At 37.6% G+C, this 23,422-nt stretch overlaps 1 protein-coding gene across 2 annotated transcripts in view; it reads left to right on the forward strand.

The window, feature by feature from the left end:
- LOC131060851 (uncharacterized) overlaps window positions 1-23,422 on the forward strand; it is a 201,312-nt gene that overhangs the window by 61,007 nt on the left and 116,883 nt on the right. For both annotated transcript variants that reach the window (XM_057994274.2, XM_057994268.2), the window contains exon 4: window positions 19,586-19,652. In XM_057994274.2, coding sequence (XP_057850257.1) covers window positions 19,586-19,652 — 67 coding nt within the window. The remainder of the gene's footprint in view (window positions 1-19,585; window positions 19,653-23,422) is intronic.

A 23,422-nucleotide genomic window follows, 5' to 3' on the forward strand; every position in this document is an offset into this window, starting at 1 on the left:
AAATTTGGACCTTCCTAGGACCAACTAGACAACTTGATTACATGAATGGTCAAATGACCTTATTACAATGCTATTGGTTTCATTAGACCTTATTTGACACAAGAAACCATCTAGAACTCCAAATGTTCATATTTGACCCCATATAGGTCATTGGAATCAGGAGGTACACTTGGTTCACTTGGTTCTCCTGCACCACATAGTTATTAGTAACCAATGGAGTGTTTGGAAGCAATCAAATTTAGAGAGGGCCTAGAAGGTTAGGTTTTGATCTTGGATGACGATTGTTGGGCTTGTGGAATGTCTTGAATTTCACCGAGTCTATCATGAGTATGATTAGGTTTGCTAATACAAACACACCATGTTTGGGGGAAATCTATTATGGCATGGACTCCATGATAGAAAAAATAAATGTCATAATAGCACAAAAAAAGAATGACCTGGAAGAAACATTTCTCAAAAGGATGGAAACAATCATTCATCATCGAACAAGATGAATACAGCATCACACCTCCTTGCAAATGCATTATCTCCTAAATGCTATAGCAATACGGTACTTGCTTTGCTAGGGAGAACTCCACCATATAGAGATAGTGAAGTTGCTATTGGGTACAAGCGAGCATTTGCTAGACTCTTCTCAAATCTGGACATGGTGGAACATGTTAGGGGAGAGTTTGGCATGTTCATCTCAATAAAAGATCATAGTCCTTGTGTCATTAATGACCAATCCAAAGTAGATGCTCGTACATGGTGGTACCTCCATGGTCAAGATTATTTGTTCCTCTAGTCTCTTGCAATCAAGATTCTATCACAAGTAAGTTTTTTTATTTTTTAACATTTGTATTGTAGATTTTAGTGCGTAACATTTTTTAATTTATTTTGCCTTTTTTATTTTCAAGTTGTGTTGGTTTTCTCTCCAATTTTAACAGGTTGCAAGTTCTTCTTCTGTTGAACAGACTTGGAGTACATACTCCTTTTTCCACTTAGTAAAGCATAATCGGTTGTTGACAGGAAAAGCAAAAGACTTGGTTTATGTTCATTCTAATTTGTGTCTTCTATCACATAAGCAACACCAATACAAGGATGGGTCAACAAATCATTGGGATGTAACCCGTAAGTGTACTAACTTGGAAACATCTATTCAAGAGCTTGCTAGAGTCACTATGGATGATGATGATGATGAGATACTTACACATGATGCACCTAGTGGGAGTGGCACTGTTTTGGGTTCAAATGATGTCAAACTTGAAGCAAATGATGATGATCTTGATCTAGATCCTTTTGATGATTGATGAAGATAGAAGACATTTATTAATTTTTGATTGTCAATTTTTTAATTGTAATGATTTTCATTTGAATCGTGACCCTAGACATATATGATATATATTATATGGCATATGACATAATATTGAAATTCTGAACTATCAATTGGCATTTAATATTTATCTTTATCACTACTATTTTGGCATTTGGCATTGAACAATGATGAAGTGTCATACTATTAAATGTATCTAGTTTTACAATTCTATATATTTCTTTAATTTTTTTGTATATATATAAACACACACACACATGTACCCAAACGTACCATACCCAAGGGCAAAAAAATTGCATAGCAACATACCCGGTTCTCATACCCGTACCCATATCCTTATTGGCAACTTAATCATTTTTAATGAGATTGCATGGCAAGGTTTCCCTAAAAATGAAACTGTAGTGTTTAGGAATAAATTGCAATGTGAAGTAAATTGGAACTACAATGCCAAGAAAATAATTAGTGGGGCTGGAAGGCTATTATCTCTTTCAAAAAATAAAATAAGGACAAATTGCAGATTGGACAAAGACATAAATAATTTTAACATTTTGGTTATATTGGTGTTTCCTACTATGGTAAAGTTTAGGTATGTTGCACATACCATTAATTTTGGAGATGGACTAAAAAAACACTTAAACCAATTTATCACCTACAATTTTGTTTTCTAAATATCTTGAAATACATCTTATTCCATCATGGAATAAATAACTACACCAATTTAATAGCCTGAGTTGGTGTGATGCTGAATAATTGTGTATTTCATAATAGAGGTCACGTGTCATGACCCCAATCATGTCATGCCCCCACTTGAGTCTTGATTTAAGATATTGGAGAGCACTTCTTCCTTTCCGATGGCTTATTATTTTTATAGCTTCGATTGGATTGTTTGTTTCGGACTTGTTGGGTGAGTAAAGAATATTGATTGGGTTAGTAGAATAGAGCATCCAACATATTAATGTCTTAATACCACAAATGACAGGCAATGGTGCCAACTTGGACTTTGTGAAAATTCAATCAACAAAAATGTGCAGAGGCTAACACAAGGAATCCCAATCTTGCTAAACACTTAGTTCCCCTGGTCTTCATAAAGATTCACTTGTCAACAAATATAATTCAATTCCTGCAAAATAAGAAGTCATTCATTGCATTGAGGATACTCTGAGTTTATTAAGCTGCCAATACAATGATATCCACGAATAAGCATGTAATCACAATATTCGATAGAACTGGCAAAACTCCATGATCTTGATTCTTTCATGCCAACAATTGCAATTTTCACCTCTTCAATATGGAACTGTGCTCAAGGATATAATGAGAATATCACTTGCCAATGACTCTGAGATGAGGTGACACCATAGGCCAACATCTACAATGAATATCTATTTGCCAATCCTTTAATATGACATGGCTTATTTGTCAATTCCAGCAATAAAGAGTTAAGTCTCAATAATAGACAGTGCACTACAAACCGTCTAGAAACAGCAGAGGTATACACAATGAACTCCTTCGACCTGGAATACCTCCGCATGCTGAAATATTATAGCTGCTCACACCGGAATGAGTATTAGAATATTGCTAGGTACGAGTTGAATTAATGTTAAGAGGTGGTTCAGTAAGTTAAGCGATCCAAGCTAGTAATTAGTTATGAACAGCAATGGTCAAACGAGAAGGGGTCGCCTCTCTTACGAGCATATGTAACTGGATGAGGAATCATGACTTCTCACCATCAATAGGAAGATATAAGTATCCATTCCAAGCATCCAAGAAGGGCATCAGATAAGAAAAGGTAAGCAAGCTAAGAGAGAGATTTCAGAGTATTGTGCACTCAAGCAGATAGGAGTACCACTTCAGCTTGCACGCATATTAGATAACAACTTACGTGTTTACCCAATTCTGTGGTATGGTGTGTGTGTGTGTGTGTGTATGGCATAATAATTAGCATTGATAACTATTAATCTTACAAATGTTAGATATAATATTCTACCTTGCTGATATATATGTATATTATATGTTGATAACTTTACTATATCTCCGCCTGTATATAATGTGACACATGATGATTCCCTTAAGGATTCTCATCCATTGGGTCATCTCATTTAGGAGGGGAGACAGCACATATGAAGGATGCAAGTAGCTAGGAAGCCGGATGAAGGTTATCATTCCGTGCTCCTGGGCTAGGTGGAACGGCTCGAGGTGCCTTGGATGGTCTCCCAACTGGTGCTCCATAATGACGATGAGTTGGTTGGATAGAACTTCTAGGGAATCCCATATGCATATCTTGAATATTACAATAGTGCATTTGAATTCTATTTGTACAATATTGGTTTATATGTTTATTTATCTTGTGATACTAACTTGGTTACAGGCCCTACATCAGGATACTAAAGTATCAATTCCTATTCAAACCCTAATCGGTAAATTTTAGGGCAGATTAAGTAAAGTCCCAGTAGGGAACATTACAACATGTTCAAATTTGTAGGTAGAGTAGTATTGAAAAGCTCAAAAGGTAAATGGCAAATCAATCCTCTTGTGGAATGCTTGCATAAGAAGGGTATTTTATACCAAATTGATCTTTGATTTAGTGATGAGCTAAAAAACGGCCTTTACAATATCTAAATTGATGTCTGATTTGGTGATGAACTGAAAAACTGCCTTTACCTTTTACCTTTTTTAAGAAGGGCTGCATAGGGAAATCTACTTCTAAGAAGATCAAAATGTCTATCATCTAAGCAATTCAACATCTTTATGAAAAAGCTTGTTTTTAAATTTAACGGGAAATTCCAACATCAATTAAATAATCTCAAGTCCCCTAAGATGAGGGACGGGAGATGCTTGTGAAGAGTAGCTTTCCATCTTGATTTCTGCAGTCATATCTAATGTTTTCCATTGATATTTCCAGCTTTCTATATTCATCATGATGTCTCCAAGTAGAGGTCTTGGCATTGAGTAAAGAATAAATCCAACTTGAAACCAAGCACAATAGATCTTTGTAGAAGTATATCTATGAAAAATTCAAAAATATGGTCAGCAGTTTCTTTTCTTAAACAAAGCTTGGACAGATGATGACTTATGGAGTCTTTCTTTAGATGCTAAACGTTGATGGAATTTTAACAACCTCAAACCATTATGCTTGAAGGAACCCTAGAGATTTCTAAATACAATGACATTTCCTTTGGTGTTGACCAACCATGGGTTTCAACACCCATCTCTTGTTTAAATGCTATGTTCCACCAAATTTTTGTGATGGGGGCGATGTCGGGATAGGGGATGCATTTCGGGGATGGATTCTTTTGAAGCTATTTTTGGGGATAGTGGGGAACGACAAAGGGGACAACTATATTAAAAATACAGGAAGTTTTAAAAATATAGGGAAATCTCAAATATTCATAATACATATGATAACATTGATAATGATGATAGGGCATTCACCCATTATAGAATCTTTAAAACACAACAATAGAGTTAACATTAGAGTCGAACAAATTAATATTTAATTACTTCCACAATTCATTGTTAATATGCATATGATATAAAATTAAAAAATAGTAATATTGCATACACCAAATTGCCCAAAGGCTACAAGTTTGCGCTATAAATGCCAAAATGAAAAAGTCAAAAACATAGTGATAGAAAGTATGAGGCTGCCTCTAATCAGCATCTACCAACATTGCATCAAAATCAGAGATTGACTTTGAGTCATTGCCACCTAAGTCACCGTGTTCGAATTCAAATTCTGTTGGCGGCAATATTGTACGAGAATAAAACTAGTTAATTAAGTTGTATTTGTCTTTGTTAGTTCGGTAATCGAGGGAAGGTAGTTACGGGTGCGATGGTTGGCCCTCGCACCCCCTCGGTACCTTTATATACCTTGGAAGGTAACTTGTACGAACACACATGATTATGAATGGAATAGCATATCCTATGTTTTATCTGATAATAAAAAAAATAAAAAATAAAAAAAATGCACCGTACGGTGGCACTCGCCGTACGGTGGGGCCATGCATCCACCGTGCGGTGAGGCAGGTGCCCCGCCCCCGTACGCCATATATACTGCGACGCTCAGGAAAAGTTAACTTTGAAACCCGCTAGCAGCACAACCGTACGACAGGAAAGGAATCGCAAAAGGAGAGCCGAAGATCGCCCACGCACGCCGTACATCGCACGCCACAGCCGTACACCGCATGCCACAACCATACACCGTACGTTGACATTTGGAAGGAAGGGAGTGGCACGTGCAAGAAGGTTAAAAACGCTATAAAAGCAGATTAAAAGAATTAATCGGGAATCAATGGACACAAACAAGAATAAGGTGGATTGGAGAAAATGGTTGCACCCGTTAGAAGACAAGTTACGAGGAGGGCGAAGAACTTCAGAATCAAGTGCAGACATAGGGAAGCGAGTTTTGCCATCTGGTGTGCGTATTGCAGGCAGCCTCGGGATGAGCAGCACTCGGAAAAGCAGGAAACATCGTCCAAAAACCCAGTCGACAAAGGACAAGGAAGAGGTAACAGCAATCAATATTGTGTTTGAGGGTCTTAATGGAATAGACTGCAGGAATTGGTGGGCGAAGACACCTCACGACGACCCAATAAAGAAAAATCTTCGCCAGGCACAGGTACATTGGGCTGCCCAAATGCCAGTTTTTTGCATAAAAGATTTCGAGGTAGTTTTGCGTGCCATGATTGGCACCTATGATAGACACCGCCACCAGTCTGTATTTGACTATCAGCACCAGCGGATAGCTGTTTCTTTCACGGCAAGCGAGTTCAGCAAGGTGTTTGGCATACCTGGGTTGAAAGGAAAAAAAATCGATACTTCGCAGAAAATCACTCCCGAAAACCGTGCCACCTTGCTACAGTTGATGTTGCGGGATAACCTCACACAGGCAGGAAAAGATAGCCTCAAAAGTGCCGGAAAGAGTAGGGGGGTCAAGAAAACATTTTTGGCGAAGGGAGTATGGCGATGCTTGTTGTCTGTAGTAAAGAGTTGCCTTATAGGTGCCAGCCGCGCGTTTGATATAGCTATCGCACAAATTGTGTTGATGAATGGGCTGCACAATGGAGTGGTGTATGATTGGGCATCACTGCTGGCGGATAGGATGGACGAATTCATGACCCTCCAGTACAAGAAATTTTACATGCCACATCACGCCATTGGGTTATTTCTCAATGCAGTCCGCACACAGATCACCCTAGGCTCACAACCATTGGAGCCACAGGGTCGTGTTGCACCGGACCAGCCGCCTATATTCTATTGGTCGCATTTGGATGTCTTGGCACATGGCGTGGAGGCATGTCTGGGTACTAAAAGGAAGAAGCCTGCTATGTCAAAAACGAAGTCCGACACGGAAGAGTCTGACGCAGAGGAGGATGCTGATAGCGGCAGGGACGAATCCGCCGACACCTCCCAGGTGAGTAGAGGGAGTTTTTGGTTGGCAGGTAGAGGGGGTGACCAGTTGCCTGAAGAGGAGGTAATGGAATCGGTAGGTACGGAAGGGTCCGCACCAGCCAGTACTGTTCTAGCATCGCACCAGGCTCGGGTCTAGTTTACACCAGCATGCTTACCGGAGACTTGTCAGTTGGCGGTGCCATGGTCATTCGGGATAGTCAACGTAGTCACCACAGTGCCAGTACCTAGCTTTGGGCAGCCTCGGGTGACGATAGCTATGACACCACCGAGGGTCGAGACCACAACAAGGATCGACTTTGGGGTGGCCTCAGTCCAGCAGGATGGGCCGGGTATCTTGGTGAGTGTAGGGGCTTCCATGGAGTAGGATGTGCCGGGTGTGCCAGGTTATATGCAGGAGGTAATGATGGAAGCAGGTGCTCTCCATGATGATCTCAGTGCCTGGTTGAGCCGTTACCAGCTCACACCCCTGGCACCTGTAGGGGATGCCACTCTATCTCCAGGCAGGGAGATGCCACTCTATCTCCAGGCAGGGAGATGCATTCTCTGGATATCATTGACCTCAAGGAAGGGAGTTTTCCCAGTAGTAGGGCGCTTCAAAGGGCTGCTTCACCCCCGACGGAGGTAGTAACCAGTCCTTACAGAGAGGAGGGGGTGCCTGTGGGAGTGCAACAGGGTGCGGGAGAGTTTGAGCAGTTCATTGCTGAGATGACTCTAGGACCACAGCAGCGTGTGACATCTGCGAGACTCCAGGAGGATGCCGCCATGGTCGAGCGGATGGAGAGGTTGTTGACTTTTGCCCGCACAGGATGCAGAGAAGAGTTTGGGAGGTGTTTTGAGTCTGCTGGGTGGTCTGAGATGGAGAACCTGGGGATGCTGGAGGCTTGGCGTCTCATTGAGGGGGTTGGCGAGACTCGGATGCAGTCCTTGTTGAGAGAGGTGGAGCAGGCCTTCCGCGAAGGCTATCTTGAGCTCCAGAGGACACAGCACATGGCATCCACAGCTGAGGCCTTGCGCATAGCAGCAGTGACGGCTCAGGAGGAGTTGACTGCCAGGTTTCGAGAGGTTGAGGCTACCATGGCACAAACTCGGACAACAATGGATATTCTGGTAGCAGATAAGTCTGCCTTGGTTATGCAGCTGGAAGAGGAAAGGGTATCCAGAGCTCGGTTAGAGACTCGATTGGTTAGTGCACTGGAGAGCATGGACAAGAAGGATAAGGAGGTGTTGGAGGCAGCCTATATGGTTAAGATTGCAATGGAGAGGTAGATGGTTGCAGAACGAGATCTGAAGAGGAGGATTGAGCAGGGGTACGAGCTGCGTGGGTGATTGGCGTCCACCACTACACCACCATCGACGCCTTCTTCATTAGTGACGCCCTCTGCACCCGCTTAGTTTTTGATTTTGGGTTATGTAGTAAGCAATGTATTACCCATTTTGTTGTAAGTCGTCAGGAGACGACCTTTCTTTTTGGGGGGGATGATGTTGGCGGCAATATTGTACGAGAATAAAACTAGTTAATTAAGTTGTATTTGTCTTTGTTAGTTCGGTAACCGAGGGATGGTAGTTACGGTTGTGATGGTTGGCCCTCGCACCCCCTCGGTGCCTTTATATACCTTGGAAGGTAACTTGTACGAACACACATGATTATGAATGGAATAACATTTCCTATGTTTTATCTGATAACCATGGCATTATTATTCTGCATTGAGTGTTCTATTTGTATGTTCTAAACTGTTCACCCAGAGGGTAAACAAATTCGAGTTCGGCAACCATAAAATTCGGATGAAGTTCAACAAGGATAAAAAATTCGACGTTAAATTCGCTTTATATAATTTAAAAAAAATATATTAGTAATATATTGAATATAAGTAATATTAATGTACTAATATATTTAAATATATTAATAAAGTTAAATAGAAACGAAAATAAATAATAAATAATGTTTAAAAAATATAATTTAAAATATTAATAATATATTTAATTTATATATTAAATAATAAAAATATTATAATAAAAAGTTAAATTTAAATATTTTCAAATTTATATTTAACTATGGTAGTTTATTATATTCTTTAAATTTTAATATTTATATTCATTTATTTTTAAATTATTAAATATACGTCCATCTTAAAATATGACGATGAAAAATAAGACAAAATATACATATTTATAATTTTGAATTATGAATAGTATATATTTATTCATTTGTTTACTTAAGAACAAAAATAGTAAATAGTATATATTTGAATTATGAATAGTATTTATTTATTCATAAGTTAAAAATTAACTTTAAAATAAGTTAAAAATTATTTGAATTGCCTTTCTTTAGTAAACATTTCAATAATAATAAGGTAAAAAACACCTATTAACTTAAAATTCAAAATAAATATAATTAGCATATTTCTTTTGGAAAAGTTTGGAAATAAATATATTTATCAGTGATGCTGGAAGACATTTGGTGTTTGTTTTGGCAGGCACGCACGACAAATGAATTTAACCAAAATTATTTTCCCTTATTGGATCCGGTCAAACGACAAATTGTCTGTTAAATTCTTCTCTGACCTAATTCCGTGCAATGTTTTCTTGTTTATCGCTGTGATTTGGAGGCGGTTAAATATTATATTTATTTATTTCAGAGAATTGAGCGAAGCGAAAGTAAATTTCTCCGTTAGTGTGCTGTGCTGGCGTGAGATTTCCCAGCATGATTTTCCTGGGGCAAGGCATCTTCAAATTTCACGACAAACTTCCCCGTGTTATTGGGCACTGCTAACTCCCGATGATTGGCAGACCTTTCTTCTCCCTTTGACAAAGCTTTCTCTTCTGCCAGACATTTTTTAAAATATAGTTTATTAAAACAAACTTCGCCCTTTACCGTATTGAATATATGGCGAATTTCAATGAACTTTTATCAATGATTGAAATCCGCTGATTTTCGAACTTAATGAATGAAATTAACCGAATGCGGTGACATAGATTGCCACTATGAGGGGTTGGCACATCCAATGGAACTCCAATGAATCTTTCCCGTGTATCCTCATCAATCTAGGTGGCATCCTCTTGATCAACATCCCACGATAAAGCTAGAGTCTGTCGATACTCTAAAGTTTGACGATCCCTAAGTCACAAAGCACTATGCACAACCACCAATTTCTCTGCACGTCTAGAGGTCAGCCTATTCCTCTTGATAGAGTGAATGAAATTGCATGTGGACCAATTCCTCTTTTCGATAGAGGAAATGGCAACTTATGAAAGGAGGTGAATAACGAGCATCCTCAACTCTGGTGCATCTTTTCCAAGACATCTCCACCATCCAATAGAATCAGTATGAGCTAATGTAGCTCTATCTATCTTCGCCTTTGGTTTGCTAAATGTTGGACCATAGATTAATAAAGGTAATCCATTGTGTGTGAAGTAAACTTGACTCCTCAATTGAATGCATCTTTCAAAGGGCCTTCATGAACCCTTCTTTCACCTCTTCGTCATCAAACTACTAGCTTTTGGTGCATAGCATTTTGGATTGAGAGCAAAGGTTGACATATGAAGTGGGGCATTCATAGTGTTCCACCGGTGCATCACAATGGGCCTAAGTGTTGCTCATATAATCCCAAATCAGGATCCCTATCATATATTGCTTGCTTCATTTTTCCAAGCATGTTGTCAAATGTCTCATAAATCTCTTTAAGCCTAGGAGACTATGTATCAGCATATCTATTGATATCCACAATAGGTGAAATGAAGGAGTAGATATATTTGCAAACAAAAAATTGAAAAAAGACATGTTGGAAATTATTATTATTATTTTTTTTAACAAAATCAGCAATCGAATTATAAAGTATAATTTTATTAATAAAATGAATATCAGCAAGTTATTAATAATAACAATTTTTTAACTTACATTCAACCACTAACATCATTAAGAATTTTTTATGCTTTTTCCTTCCGCAGTGTTTTCAATAGACCACCTACTCCTCTTTGAATTAATCACCATAAACTATAGAGCCTCCTTCACCTCAAGCATCCTCTCTAACAAAATAAAAGAACTGCAACACGTTGTGTCCATAGGTTTGAGGTGTGATGGTTGCAAATAAACATTTGAATATCTCTAGCTTCTATCATTTCCTGTTGCACCCAAACTATCTTCTCTATGTCTTTGAATGTGTTGCTCAACACATGAACACAACAGGGTGTCCAATAGATGTGCTTGTAAGCACCCTCCACAATCATGCTAGCTAATTTGCACATGTGCCGAATTAGTGACCAGGTCTGCACAACATTTAAGGTCCCAACCTCCTCTATGGTATTTCTCGAAATGTGAAATTGGAATTCTGCATCCTTGTGCTTCTCAATACAATCAATAATTCTAAGAATATATGGGCTAGTTGAATGGGTGACTATGATGTCGATAAGTGGCTGATGTCGGTCCATCCATCCATGACAATAGAGAAGCCTGTCCTAATCCAACCTCTATCTCATGTCCTCCATCACCAAACTCACCTTGGAATATTCTTTGTCAAGGAGTGTAGTGTGTGGTTTATGTTCTCTAGGCAAGGTGAACGAGGGACCAACAAAAACTACATCTTTGAACATTTGTTTGAAGGAGAACGTGCTACATGGAATGGGATGGCATGGGCATAAGAAAATTTGGCAATGGAAGACTCTACCACGTATTGTGCATGTAAATCAAACAAACTTGAAACTATGCTTGGTTGCTCACTAGTAATATTCTTCCTCTTCCCTCTTGTAGAAACTTTAGACCTTGATTCCACCTCTATATGCAATCTACGACACTCTATTCTCCCATCCTTCTTTATCTTTGTAGTCTATACAAACTTTCACCCCTTGTCTTTTATAGCAGAATAGATGAAAACACACATTTGTGTAACTCCCTCTAAAATCATCTTCACAAATGTGACACAACCACAATCTAGTACCCCCTGAATTTTCTTTTTATCTTTGTCTAGGTCTATCACAAATTGAAGAACACATGTTTTGTTTTGTGAATCAATATGCAAGTGGAATTTGGAAACTTAAAATAGAAAAAAAATAAATCATACATTTCATTTTGTAAACTTAAAAAAAATTGAAAGAAAAACAAATGGAAGATTAATGCACCTCTTTCACTTCTCATGCTAGTTGCTACCTCACCCATCTCTGTTGCTAACCACTGCTTGTTTTTCCACCTACACCCTTAAACCTTGTTGGCTTGTCTCTCTAACTTCGCTGCAATTTTTTGTTCGCATGTAAAAATGTATAAAAGTTTCATATGGAAGAGTTGTTTTGTTGTGTTAGGGCTTAGAAAAGTGTGGGGCCCACAAAAAATATTAAATTCATTCTTTTATTGGTGTGGCTTTTTTTTTTCAAAATCAGTGACCAAATTTTACAGGGATGGTTAGGGGAGGTTTGAGATGTCTTCATCTGTCCTGAGGATGGTTGGTTGTCCCCTTAGAGTTTCCCTCTTGTCTCTACGTATTGGGTATGTTTCCTTTTTTTTTGATTTAGTGATGGCTTGAAAATGTACCTGAGATGATCCCACATCCTTGGAATGGTCTCAGTGCATGTATGCTTCAAAAACTCTCAGAAATGCATCCTTGTTTATCCCAAGGACAGCTTGTTGTCAATGCAACATTTCCCTCTTGTCCCTACCAACTGGGTATGTTTCTCAATTTTTTTGATTTGGGGACAGCTAGGAAATGTAGTTGAGTCGTTCCCATGTCCTTGGAATGTCTCTAGCGCTGGTATGCGTAAAAAACTCCTGGGGATGCATCCTTGTGGAACATAGTTTAAATGTGAAGCAAGCTCAGATGTGTGGCTTCCTAAATGATAGAAATCCTTTTCACTTAATAGTAGAGAGCTTTCTTGGTAATCTAACTCCATTCCTCCCATAAGAAACTTACATGCAGGGGTGAGTTTGTAATAATAAATATTTTGTACTAATAAGCGTTAAAAATTATATACAGGATGCATATAGAAGAACCACTCAATAAATATAACATAATCATAAATGAGACATACTATTGATAGAAATGAAAGTATCTTTATTATGCCTATTACATTATATTCAGTAAACATAGGCAAGATTATTTGTGGAGAGGTCAGTGAGTGCTCTCACAGAGATCAAGCTATATGTTTACGAAGACAAAGGCTATAATGGTCATGCTGGCTGAAGGCAATCACACATGCAACCACTACTAACCATAAAAAAAGCAAATTAAAGCGATTGACATCACTCTGCCCTAGTATATCATCTTGTAAGATCATATCTCAATTAAATTCAAACAAACTTTCTAAATATCTGCCTCTATCCACCCTTTAAGTTTTAGGCAGCATCCTCACCAAAAATACACATGCAGTGGGATGAGGGTCAGATGCAGCTGCTGCCTCAGAGCATGGAAGATTGAACTTGAAGCTGCCAAGTAGTTTGTAAGGCGAAAATGAGGAATCAATCACAAATTTTTGGTTTAATAGCAATATTCTTCTATAGCTGCTTGTTTTCCTACTCAACTCGTTTGTAATTTTTGCTAAACTAATCAGCTACTCGAACTTTCTTTAACACATCAACCTTGAGTTGGATTGTTTCTTTCGTAACTGTCCTGAACTTGGCAAGTTGGTTGTGCCATTCATTTACCTGAAAAGTTTGCTTGGCTAAGTTCTGTTCAAACTGAGCAGTCATAGTCTTATATCTACAATCATGCTGTCATAGGTTAATTTCTGATCAACCAATTGTTTGAAACAATCAACATTCTGTTTTTCCGTGTCATCCTTTGAATCTTTTAGTTTAGACTACAATGCTTCTTGGAAAGTGCTAATTTGCTTCATCTAGCACAACTTCATCTTGTTGGTATTTTAAAAATATTGGTCACAACCTAAAGGAGACACCTTTTTGAGTTAGGTGGTTGCATAGTCTTCACATTCTTTATGGGCCACTTGTTTTTTTGATTTCCAAAAAAATTATGTACTTCCATCGTAAAGGGGGTATGAGTGGTAATTATGTTCTTGCTAGGTCTTTCATTTTTGATATTCAAGATTTTCTTATTTCCTATCAATTCCCTCCTATTGACTGTACTCCTTTGTCCTCCACCATCCACGTGGCTTGTTTTTCTTCTTCCTTTCCTTCCATATGATCATTAAGTAGCCACCACTTCATGGTCCACCTTGGTTTGCTATTGGTTACATTGCCCGCCTTTCCTAATTTATGAGGGAATATCGCCCTCTCTATTACCATGGGCAAGTATGGTTGTTATCCCATTCCATCTTGGAGGCAGCTCTTGATTTCTTTCCTCACACAATTCTGTTCACCTTGCCTTCCTAGCCTCTATCCCATATCCTCACATAATTCTTCTTGCCTTAAAGAAAAGAAACATGTTTTCCTTGCTTTGAGATGAAAAGAAACATACTTTCCTTGCTTTGAGATGATATAAGAAATTCGATGCCCTCCATAATTCCCATAAAACATTGTGGCATATTAACCTTTGATGGTGAAAACCCTACGTAACCTGGGGACGCGTCCCCGGGTTAAAATCCCCCGTCCCCGTACCGGGGACATTTCGGGGACTTGGGGACGGCTAGGAGACGTCCCCTCGCCGTCCCCAAAATTGCAAAATTTGTGGGAAACGTCTCGAAAACTTGGGGACGACAGTGACTCTCAAAGGGGACGTCCCCCTGTCCCCTAACTGTCCCGGGGATGGCCAGTTGTCCCTCTTTTCCCAGCACATTTAAAAAACAAAAAAAGACTCAAATGCTCAAAAATAAATTTTTTTATTTTATTATAGGTCTAAAAAATTGGATTTTCATTAATATGATGGGTAAACATGTCTGAATCACTTCCAAAAGCACTTAGAAATAATGAGCAGCAGCCTGGTAATAAATTTCACAAACACTTAGAACGCGGTAGTGCGTAAAAAAGTGGTTGTAGGTCTGCAATATTGGACTTTTCACAATTATGAAAGGTAAACAGGTCTGAATCATAGAAAAGAGCACTCAGAAATATGAATAACAGCTTGGTATAGAATTTCACAAACATCCAAAACTTTGTAGTGCATAAAGAAGCGGTTGTAGGTCATAATAGAAATGGAAGACTATCAAAATATCCTTCAACTAGAAATAAACAATGAACTACATGCAAACAAGTGTTGGCATATTGACAATGTTTTTTCAATTATGAATGCATATTGAGTACTGACAATGAATTCTGAACACAAATGTGGTATGTTAAGGTTCTATAATGTACATATACTTGCTTTACCCATGTTTTCATATGAATATAATGTATATATACATGCTTTATCTATTTTTCATATGAACATTTAAAATTTCACTATATATTTTAAATTTTCCCTATATTTTATATAGCCGTCCCCTTTGCCGTCTCCCTGCCGTCCCCAAAATTGGCAAAAAAATTTGCCGTCCTGGAAACTCGTCCCGCTGTCCCTTGCCGTCCCCGTCCCAAAAACTCGGGGTAACATAGTGAAAACCTCCAGATTTGTATCTCAGGTTTTCTGGGGGACAAACCAATCTCGAGAAAGATGGGTTCATTGACTATGTGGGACAACAAGAGATTAGTAAATCAAGTTTCAACACACAATCAAATATTTCAAGTGAAGGTCTTTTAGCAAATATGTATGCCACTTCTATTCACAATAAATAATGAACAAGGCACAATGGATGTTACAAATGCAAGGCAAGGAATGAAGATTTATGAGACCATAAAGTGATAAACACATTAGAATGGTATGTCCATGCTATGCTATTATTTGTCCTCCTTTAATGTGAAGAGGACGAGAGAATATATATTAAATATGGTTGGAAGACATGAAGGATATGAAATTGCTGATGTCCCTAAATTGTTTGAGCTTCTAGTTGTTTGGTAATGTTGATAGTTGACATTCAATTCCCATGGCTGAAGAAGTTTGTTGATTGTGCTACATGTGACAAATTGTTTATGGTGCAAGGTTGATGCGTGAAGCATTGGTAAGTCATGCAGGGTGGCATGTGATGGAATGATGACTTGCATGGGGTTGTGTGTGTCGTAGAGAGTGCATGGTAGTGTTGAAGATTGGCATGGTGTGCGCAATATTCCTTGAGGCTTGCGTGGTGGCACTTTGATTATCTTCACTTCAAACATTGAACCCTTGCCTTGGGTTTCTAGGAAGGGTCTCTATGCAATATTCAAATTAGCCTATCACCAGAACCTCCTCTCCTATCTCGTGTGTAAGCACCCTGTTTTTGGTCACTTCAGTATTGTCATTGGCTTCAGGTTTCTCAGTGACCATCAACCTTGTCAGAGAGGATGTTTGATGTTGGCAATGAGCTCAGTTGGTCTAGAGGACTACTATGCCACTTTCGGAAGTAAATTCTGGCTTTTGGTGGGTTCTCCTAGATTCTTGAATGACCCCTCAATGCTGCCCTTGCATTATACTTGGCTTGTTTGTACTTCTAGCATACTTGCTTTGGTCTGGCTGAATGAATTTGAGTCCCTCTAGTGCAATCACTTAAGGATTTTGGTTCATTTGCTTTTATGATAAATGGGAAGTTCTTGCTATGAATTCAGGTTTCTCTAGCAGAAAGTGTTAGGGGAACAAAGAACTATATCAGCCAGCAAGGAAGGAACATTGTATCCCATCTAATACCGAAAATATAGTTTTTTTGGAGACCACTATTCCAAGAAAAGGGCAAGTGGTCCCCATGCAAAGAATTTGATGAAAAAATTCAGTGCGAATGTGGCTTCACATATGCATTGAGGTGGGACATGAGTTGAATGAGTAGGATGTAGTCATGGCACAACAAATGGTAGGAACGTCATGAAGGACTAGTTGACTTTTTAACTTGGATAGGAATTTTTGCACAGGTTTAATGTGAACGTGTTGGAAAGTTGTTCAAGTTATTCTATTTTTGCATTTGACTTTTAAGGATTAAAATGAAAGTCTTTTATTTAGCTAATTAAGTCTAATAAAATGAAGATAAACACTAATGACTTAAATTTATCTTCCAGCTGATCTCTTGTAAGAGGTAAGGATGCTTTTTGGATGATTAGATTTTTAGTTGAATAGTATAAAGTTAGGAGCAAGATATAAGAATATAATATAATGTATTTCCATGCAGCTGTGTGATGTACAACTTGTAGAAGTGTTCTTGTAAGTTTTTTGAAGGAATGAAAAACTGATTTAAAGGTGTAAATTATCTGCGTGCTTGTTCTATGCTTCTGCATTTGGAGTTTCAGCTATTTTATTAATTGTTGCAATGTTTAGAAATTTGTTTTTCTGCTGTTAAATGATTTCCTATTTGAGCTATTTAAGTAGAGAGATATTAGGACAGCAGTCACTTGTGGTTGGAAATTCTTCCTAACTCAACTAGGAGATGTGGACAGAGAAATGCCTAGGATGTGTTGAAAACTTGAATGTGATGGCTTCCATCAATCTCAGTGCAATATCTGGTAGTTCATATCAGTTAAATAACATGGTATTTCATTATGCAAAATGCAAATTAAGATTCATGGGGCTGAAGTGCATTGTTATGGAATGGAAAAGATTAGATTATTCGTCTGGATTACTTTCAGAACTGTATGAATGCTATTGCTGCAGCCTTTTTGTTCCATTATCCATGGCCCCTAATTTTTAGATAAGTGATCTTAAAATGAAAACGTATAGGCAGACCCTGAGGAAGCCATGGTTATCAATTAAGATGATAGTAAGGCCTTTCATAAAGTTGCAGACAGTTGGATGAGACTGATTTACCACAGAATGTAGACAGTTGGATGAGACTGATTTACCACAGAATGTTGTAAGTGTCCTCTTAGTAAAAATTCGAACAGATTATTCCTAAGCTGTAGTCTAGTTCATGGAAGCTAGTGTTGAATAACTCTGGTTTCATTTACTCTCTCCTTCCTTTCTTTTCAGTTTCCTATTTGCATAAGCAATGGGTGGAATTCATTAACAGAGGCAGTGGATGATGAAACGGGAAAAGATAATGAGCAGTAATTATAAGAGAATTCATGCAAGAATTGCTCCCCATATCTGTAGCTGCTAGGCTGAGTGTAGTTTATAAAGTTGAGCCTTTTTATTTTCTAGATTGAAGGGTTCTTCATTTGTTAATATAAAGGAGAATATGATTAGGAATTTTTTTTTGCTCTTCAAACCTGCATTCTGCATGTCAGTGCACTTCCGCTCTTTGGATTTTATAGTTCTATCTGCGTTCATTAGAAAGATAATAAATTTCCCTGCACATTGTAAGGGAATGAAAATGAAAAGAGAATACAGAAAAATGCTATCCCACTCAAATACACTACCTTTTTGCTTGGCTGTTATTTTTGAATAATGAATGTTATCCTCTATGTTTTGAGGAAAGATAAGAATAAAAGTTCTGTTCTGCATCTTTTTCTTGCTGAATGGAAAGGGAAATACAGATGGTGAGGTATGAATGGGAAGGATGGCATATAACTTTCCCTGTCTTCATCTTGAAGTACTGCATATAGGAGATTGAAGATAGCTAATAGTAGGGGAATTTGAAAGCCCTTGTGGTGCCTATGTCGCTGACTAGTAATGAAGACTCTGCAGTTGGAATGGAAGGACTGGATTATAAGGCTGCCATGCATTCGATAATTCATCTATATGCTAGCTTAAACAATTTCTGATAGATTGGTGATCCTTCGATGGATATTTGTCATGATAACATGCTTCTATAATCTAAGGTCCTGTTGATTTTTTCTATTGGTGTCTGTCTTTTACTCAATTGTTTTCAGGTCCAGGGTCCTTAACCCTAGGCAACTTTAGCTCCTTCCGCACCAAACCCGTCACCAAACTCTCCCATTCCCCCCTTACTTCCCCTCCCCCTCCCCAATGAAAAAAATCTGTTGTTTTGTGAAAATAAAAACACGTATGCAGATTTGGTTTTCAGTCTGCTTAAATGTGGATTGACATTTTAAAATACATAGTTTTTTTGGTTGTCTGATTGACCTTGCTAACCTTAAGGGGTGCTAAAGTAAAAACCATCATCATCTTTTTTCTTTTAAAAAATAAATTAGTTTTCATTTGTTCTGATGTAGCTACAACTTATAAAAGATTAAAATTTCTTGAATTAAAGGTCGGATATTTTTTTCTTTGCAATTTTGTGAAGCATAAAATATAATTTATATATTTGGTTAGACTTGGTTTTATTTATTTTTTGGTAAATTTCTGTTCATTATCATCATTTTTCTAGTGTCTCATTTTTCTTCCTATACTATGAATCTTGCCACATTTCTTCTGTTCTTTTGAGAAATGTAGTCTGACTTGAAACCTTCTGGTTCTGAACATTGAATGATGAGATAACAAAATATGAGAAGGTTGTTGCCAATCGCTCCATTCCCTGACTTTTCACTCTTCTCATTATGTTTCCCATTGTTCTTCATGCGAAGTCTAACCTTTTTCCTGTTATTTGCTTTCTCTCTTAAACATGTGTTTCATCTTTAATTTTTCGTTTACGTAGTCTATTATTAATTTTTTCATGAAGTTGACTTTGTGTATAAAGAAAACAGTAAATTTATATCCAATAAGATTTGAGTGTTCAAATTCATGATTTTAATTCCCTACCTCCTTGCCCCCTCTCAATATGAGTGAGTTTTAGTGAGCCACTAAATGATTGAGATGGATCTGTCAGAACTAGTAAGAGAGGGTAAATGCGGGAATTCTAATTTTGGCCTTGTAAGTTAAGAATCTTAGATATACATGTTTCTTAAAATGCTATATTTTTCTTTTACTTATAGGCTCGCATATTTTTCTATTGTATTTTGTGACTTATCCATATATAGTGTATTAAGATATGTTTCATCAATAAGAAAACCACACACAATCAATCACTTTGCTAATGGGCCTGGAAATTTATATTTTGCAGGGCTTGTTACCTCCTTTAGATGCTCCTCATCATGCACGCAAGCACGAGTGGGTTCCATATCGCGAAGGTCGTATTTATCTTCAATTTTCTTCTAGAGAAAAGAAGAAACTAAATGTGAACATGAGGGCCATTTTTATTACCTACAATTTGTTCTTCTGAATTCTAGTGTAGTTGGAAATGGGTGGATACTCTATGTTGTCACAGATTCTATGGCCTCCTTTAATTTTTATCCAAAATGATGAAATGCTGTTAGATAACCAGTATTACATTTACAATGGAAATCGAACAGTTTCTTATTTCTTGGATTTCTTAATCTGTTTCTCTCGTATTCAAAGACTAGATAGATTAAAATCATTTGTTGGGAAATGCTATATTTCATGGGTAGTGTTTTAATCATTTCTTGTTTTTTCACAATATCCCTTGAGGAATAATCGTTGTAACTTGTAAGTGTTTGAAAAGCTAAAATAGATCTCAACAAAACATGTAAGAAGAAGCTTCAAAGCTAGGAATTAATTTATTTTGTTGCTCTGTTTAGTTTTGATTGTGGAAATTGTGGAAAAAATGAGCATTGTGTCATGGAGGTGTATAACAAATATCTGGTTATAATACCTAATCAAATATTTCTGTCATCATTAATGGCAGCATTAATATATTACTAGTATGATCTTATAAACTTCATTAATGACTGAGAATCTAAACATTATAACTGACACACTTTAGACCTAAATGGACATTATACTCAGACAATCAACTTTTAATGCCCATTAAGGTAACACCAAACATCTTTTAACTGGGGACAAATTAAGACAGAATCAACTTCCTCATCCGAAGTTTTCTAAGAGCATATTGCCTTTGGCCTTCTCTTCCTCTAATTGTTTAACTACTATAGAAATTTGAACAAAATTATGTTACTGTTTTCCAAAGTTCAAGTTCTTAGGATACGGTGTAATGTCCCCTACTAGGAGGTTGCCAATTCATGTAACTTAATAATAGTTCTGATCTGTTCTGATCGATGATCATGTCACTAGATGCTTTTGACTCCTTTCCTTTATATCTCTCAATGTGAGGGAGAGGTCACACCTCTTCATTATGGATGCCCTTTGGCAAGAGACACACCCTTTCACCATTAGCACCCTTTGAAAGAGTGCAACTCTTCATTACTTCTGCCCTTTGAAAGGGACGCAACCTTTCACAATTAGATCTGCACTTGTTATTTAAATCAGATTTGCACTTGTTATTTAAATCAGATTTGCACTTCTGATTCCCAAATTATCCCCTTCTCAAAATGAGGTTCTCTTCTCCCTTTTATATCTCATGTTTGAGGGAGTCACAACTTTTCCTTCCATGTCTTTTAACCATTCATCAACTTAATTAAATTTTAATTATATTATTTTATATTTTAATTTAAATTTAATTTTTATTCTTTTCTATTTGAATATTATTATTAGTATTTATTATTAAATTCTATTCCAAAGTGGGGACATTACAGTCTGCCACACTCAAGATTGCTTGTCCTCAAGCAATGATCATGGAATGTTCAAAATGATTCCCAATATGAAATGGCTTTCGAAACACTCATAGAATAAACATGCTACTCCCTTTTTTGTAAAAACCCTAGTTCTTGCCCTAAATCACCATTTTATGTAAAACTACAAATGTAACAAGATGCGTACCTGATTGAGATCCTGCAATAGGTAGGAAACCATTGGAACTAATAATATAAATCTCTAAAGAAATATAATTAAACATAAATTAACTTAACAGGGTCTGGTCCAACTCCCTATAGGAGCTCAATCATAAGAAAGTGGGAGTAAGAGGAATGATGAGGTGTCCAAGAGACCCTCTACCCTAGGGCCAAGAGCGGAGTGAAAGTGAGAGCCCTCTTAGCCTCATGGGACCATCGGTCAAACTACCATGAGGTGGGCTACCTAGTTAGGTATCCTATCACCGTTCCCCTTCTTCACTTCCATCCTTATCCCATTATTAATAATCAATTATGATAGAGTTTGGAAAGATACAACAGGGTGTCCTGAATGTCCTTCCCCTCTAAGTCCAAGAGCGGTGGACTCCGTCTTACACCCCCTTGACCTCATGGGACCATTGATCAACTTCCATGAGGTGGGCTACCTAGAGGAGGACCTCATCACCGTTCTCCCTCTTTGTACTTACTTATATTACTACCATGGCAGTTCACTCAACATATGCATCATAGGGTATTCTTCATACAAATGATAATATTGTGAGAATTTGCAAAGATCTCGAGCCAATGGAAAGCACAAATAAGAGAGAACAAAATGTGACAAGAATAAACTGTATTCCTATCAATGATGCAAAATACTGATCAATTGGATCATCATAATTCGTTGTTGTTGCATACGATGTAGGATAAGCCTGCTTATAAAGACAAGGCTAAGGGACAAGAGAGCACACAATGATGACATGTGGCTCAATGAGATGCAAGGGTAGGTAGGAGAAATAGTAAAATATTCCACATGAGGTGGATCACCCACCGAAGGTGGAATTATCATTCCACAATAAGTGGATATGATAGACTAATAACAAGATCACACCATAAAAGGTGAAAATTCTCCTACATACACACTCCCAATGTAGCACATCTCCCTATGTGTCTCATATGCAAACTACAATGTGGTGTATGTCCCTAAGTAAACTTAAGTAAAGTCTAATTATATCCAAGATGAATAATTAATTACACCAACACCCCCCCCTTAAGTGCAACTTAGGGGAATGCACTTAAGTCTACAATGCAACTAAGCAATGCAAGATGGGTCCCAGCTACAAGGCCATGTTAGGTACCCATGTACAAATGCAAATGCAATCTCCCATAAACGGAGAAAGGGAGAAAAACCACATGGGAAAAAAGTCCCCCCCAAAAGAGAGATGATGAAAGGACACAATGCTCTCAATGATGAATAAGAGAGAAGAAGAGACCATGAAGCCCCCCCTCAATGTCGAATCTCCTGCAAGGATGGTCCAAGATGGTGACCAAAATACCTCCCCATAAGGAAGAAAGAGAGCCAATGCTGCACCAATAATGTCAAAGTGTGACAAAACCAGGTACCAAGTCAATGGATGAATCACTTGCTGCAACAAAATAAAGATCAGGCATGGAGACAACCTGCTTTGAGCATCAACTGGATACTCGTAAACGACAGAAATACTGGTACAATCAAAGTCTCACGGGAGCCATGCACAAATTTGTACAATCTAAGTCTCAACTGGAGCCATGCACCAAGTCTCACAAGATATTCCTAATCTACGTGTACAAGAGGATTACATCAAAATAGTCATCAAAGATAAGATACAAAAAGGTGTGGCACTTCATGATAGTGCGAGTACAACATTGCTCAAGCAAGAGCATACAAATATGGAAACATGAAGATGATGCCACCAAAGAAGCCTTGTAGAATACTGAAGATGAAGATGCCTCCGATTGGGATGTTGCCAAGCAAAATATAGGAGCAATACGCCCCCCCCCCCCCTCGCCCCCCCCCCTCTTGGCTGCCGGTTGGAAGCGCTGCATATAGGTATGAAGGTGTGCAAGAAAAAAATAGTATTCCCATTTTTGCTCATTAAATGACAAATTTTGTTTTGAAAATATTTAAAAAATCTTATTAAAAACAATTATTAAAATGCCCATGAAAAAAAAACTTTATTAAAGCATTTATTTATTAAAAAATTTAAAAAAGGCGTTTTTAAAAATTCTTGATATTTAAAAAAACAAAAAATATTAAAAATAAAACATATTAGAATCATTAAAGTTTTTATTTAATTAAAAAAACTTATTTAAAAAGAATTAATATATAAAAAAAGCTT

Source organism: Cryptomeria japonica, chromosome 5 (genome assembly GCF_030272615.1).
Source record: "Cryptomeria japonica chromosome 5, Sugi_1.0, whole genome shotgun sequence".
NCBI classification, from domain to species: Eukaryota; Viridiplantae; Streptophyta; class Pinopsida; order Cupressales; family Cupressaceae; genus Cryptomeria; species Cryptomeria japonica.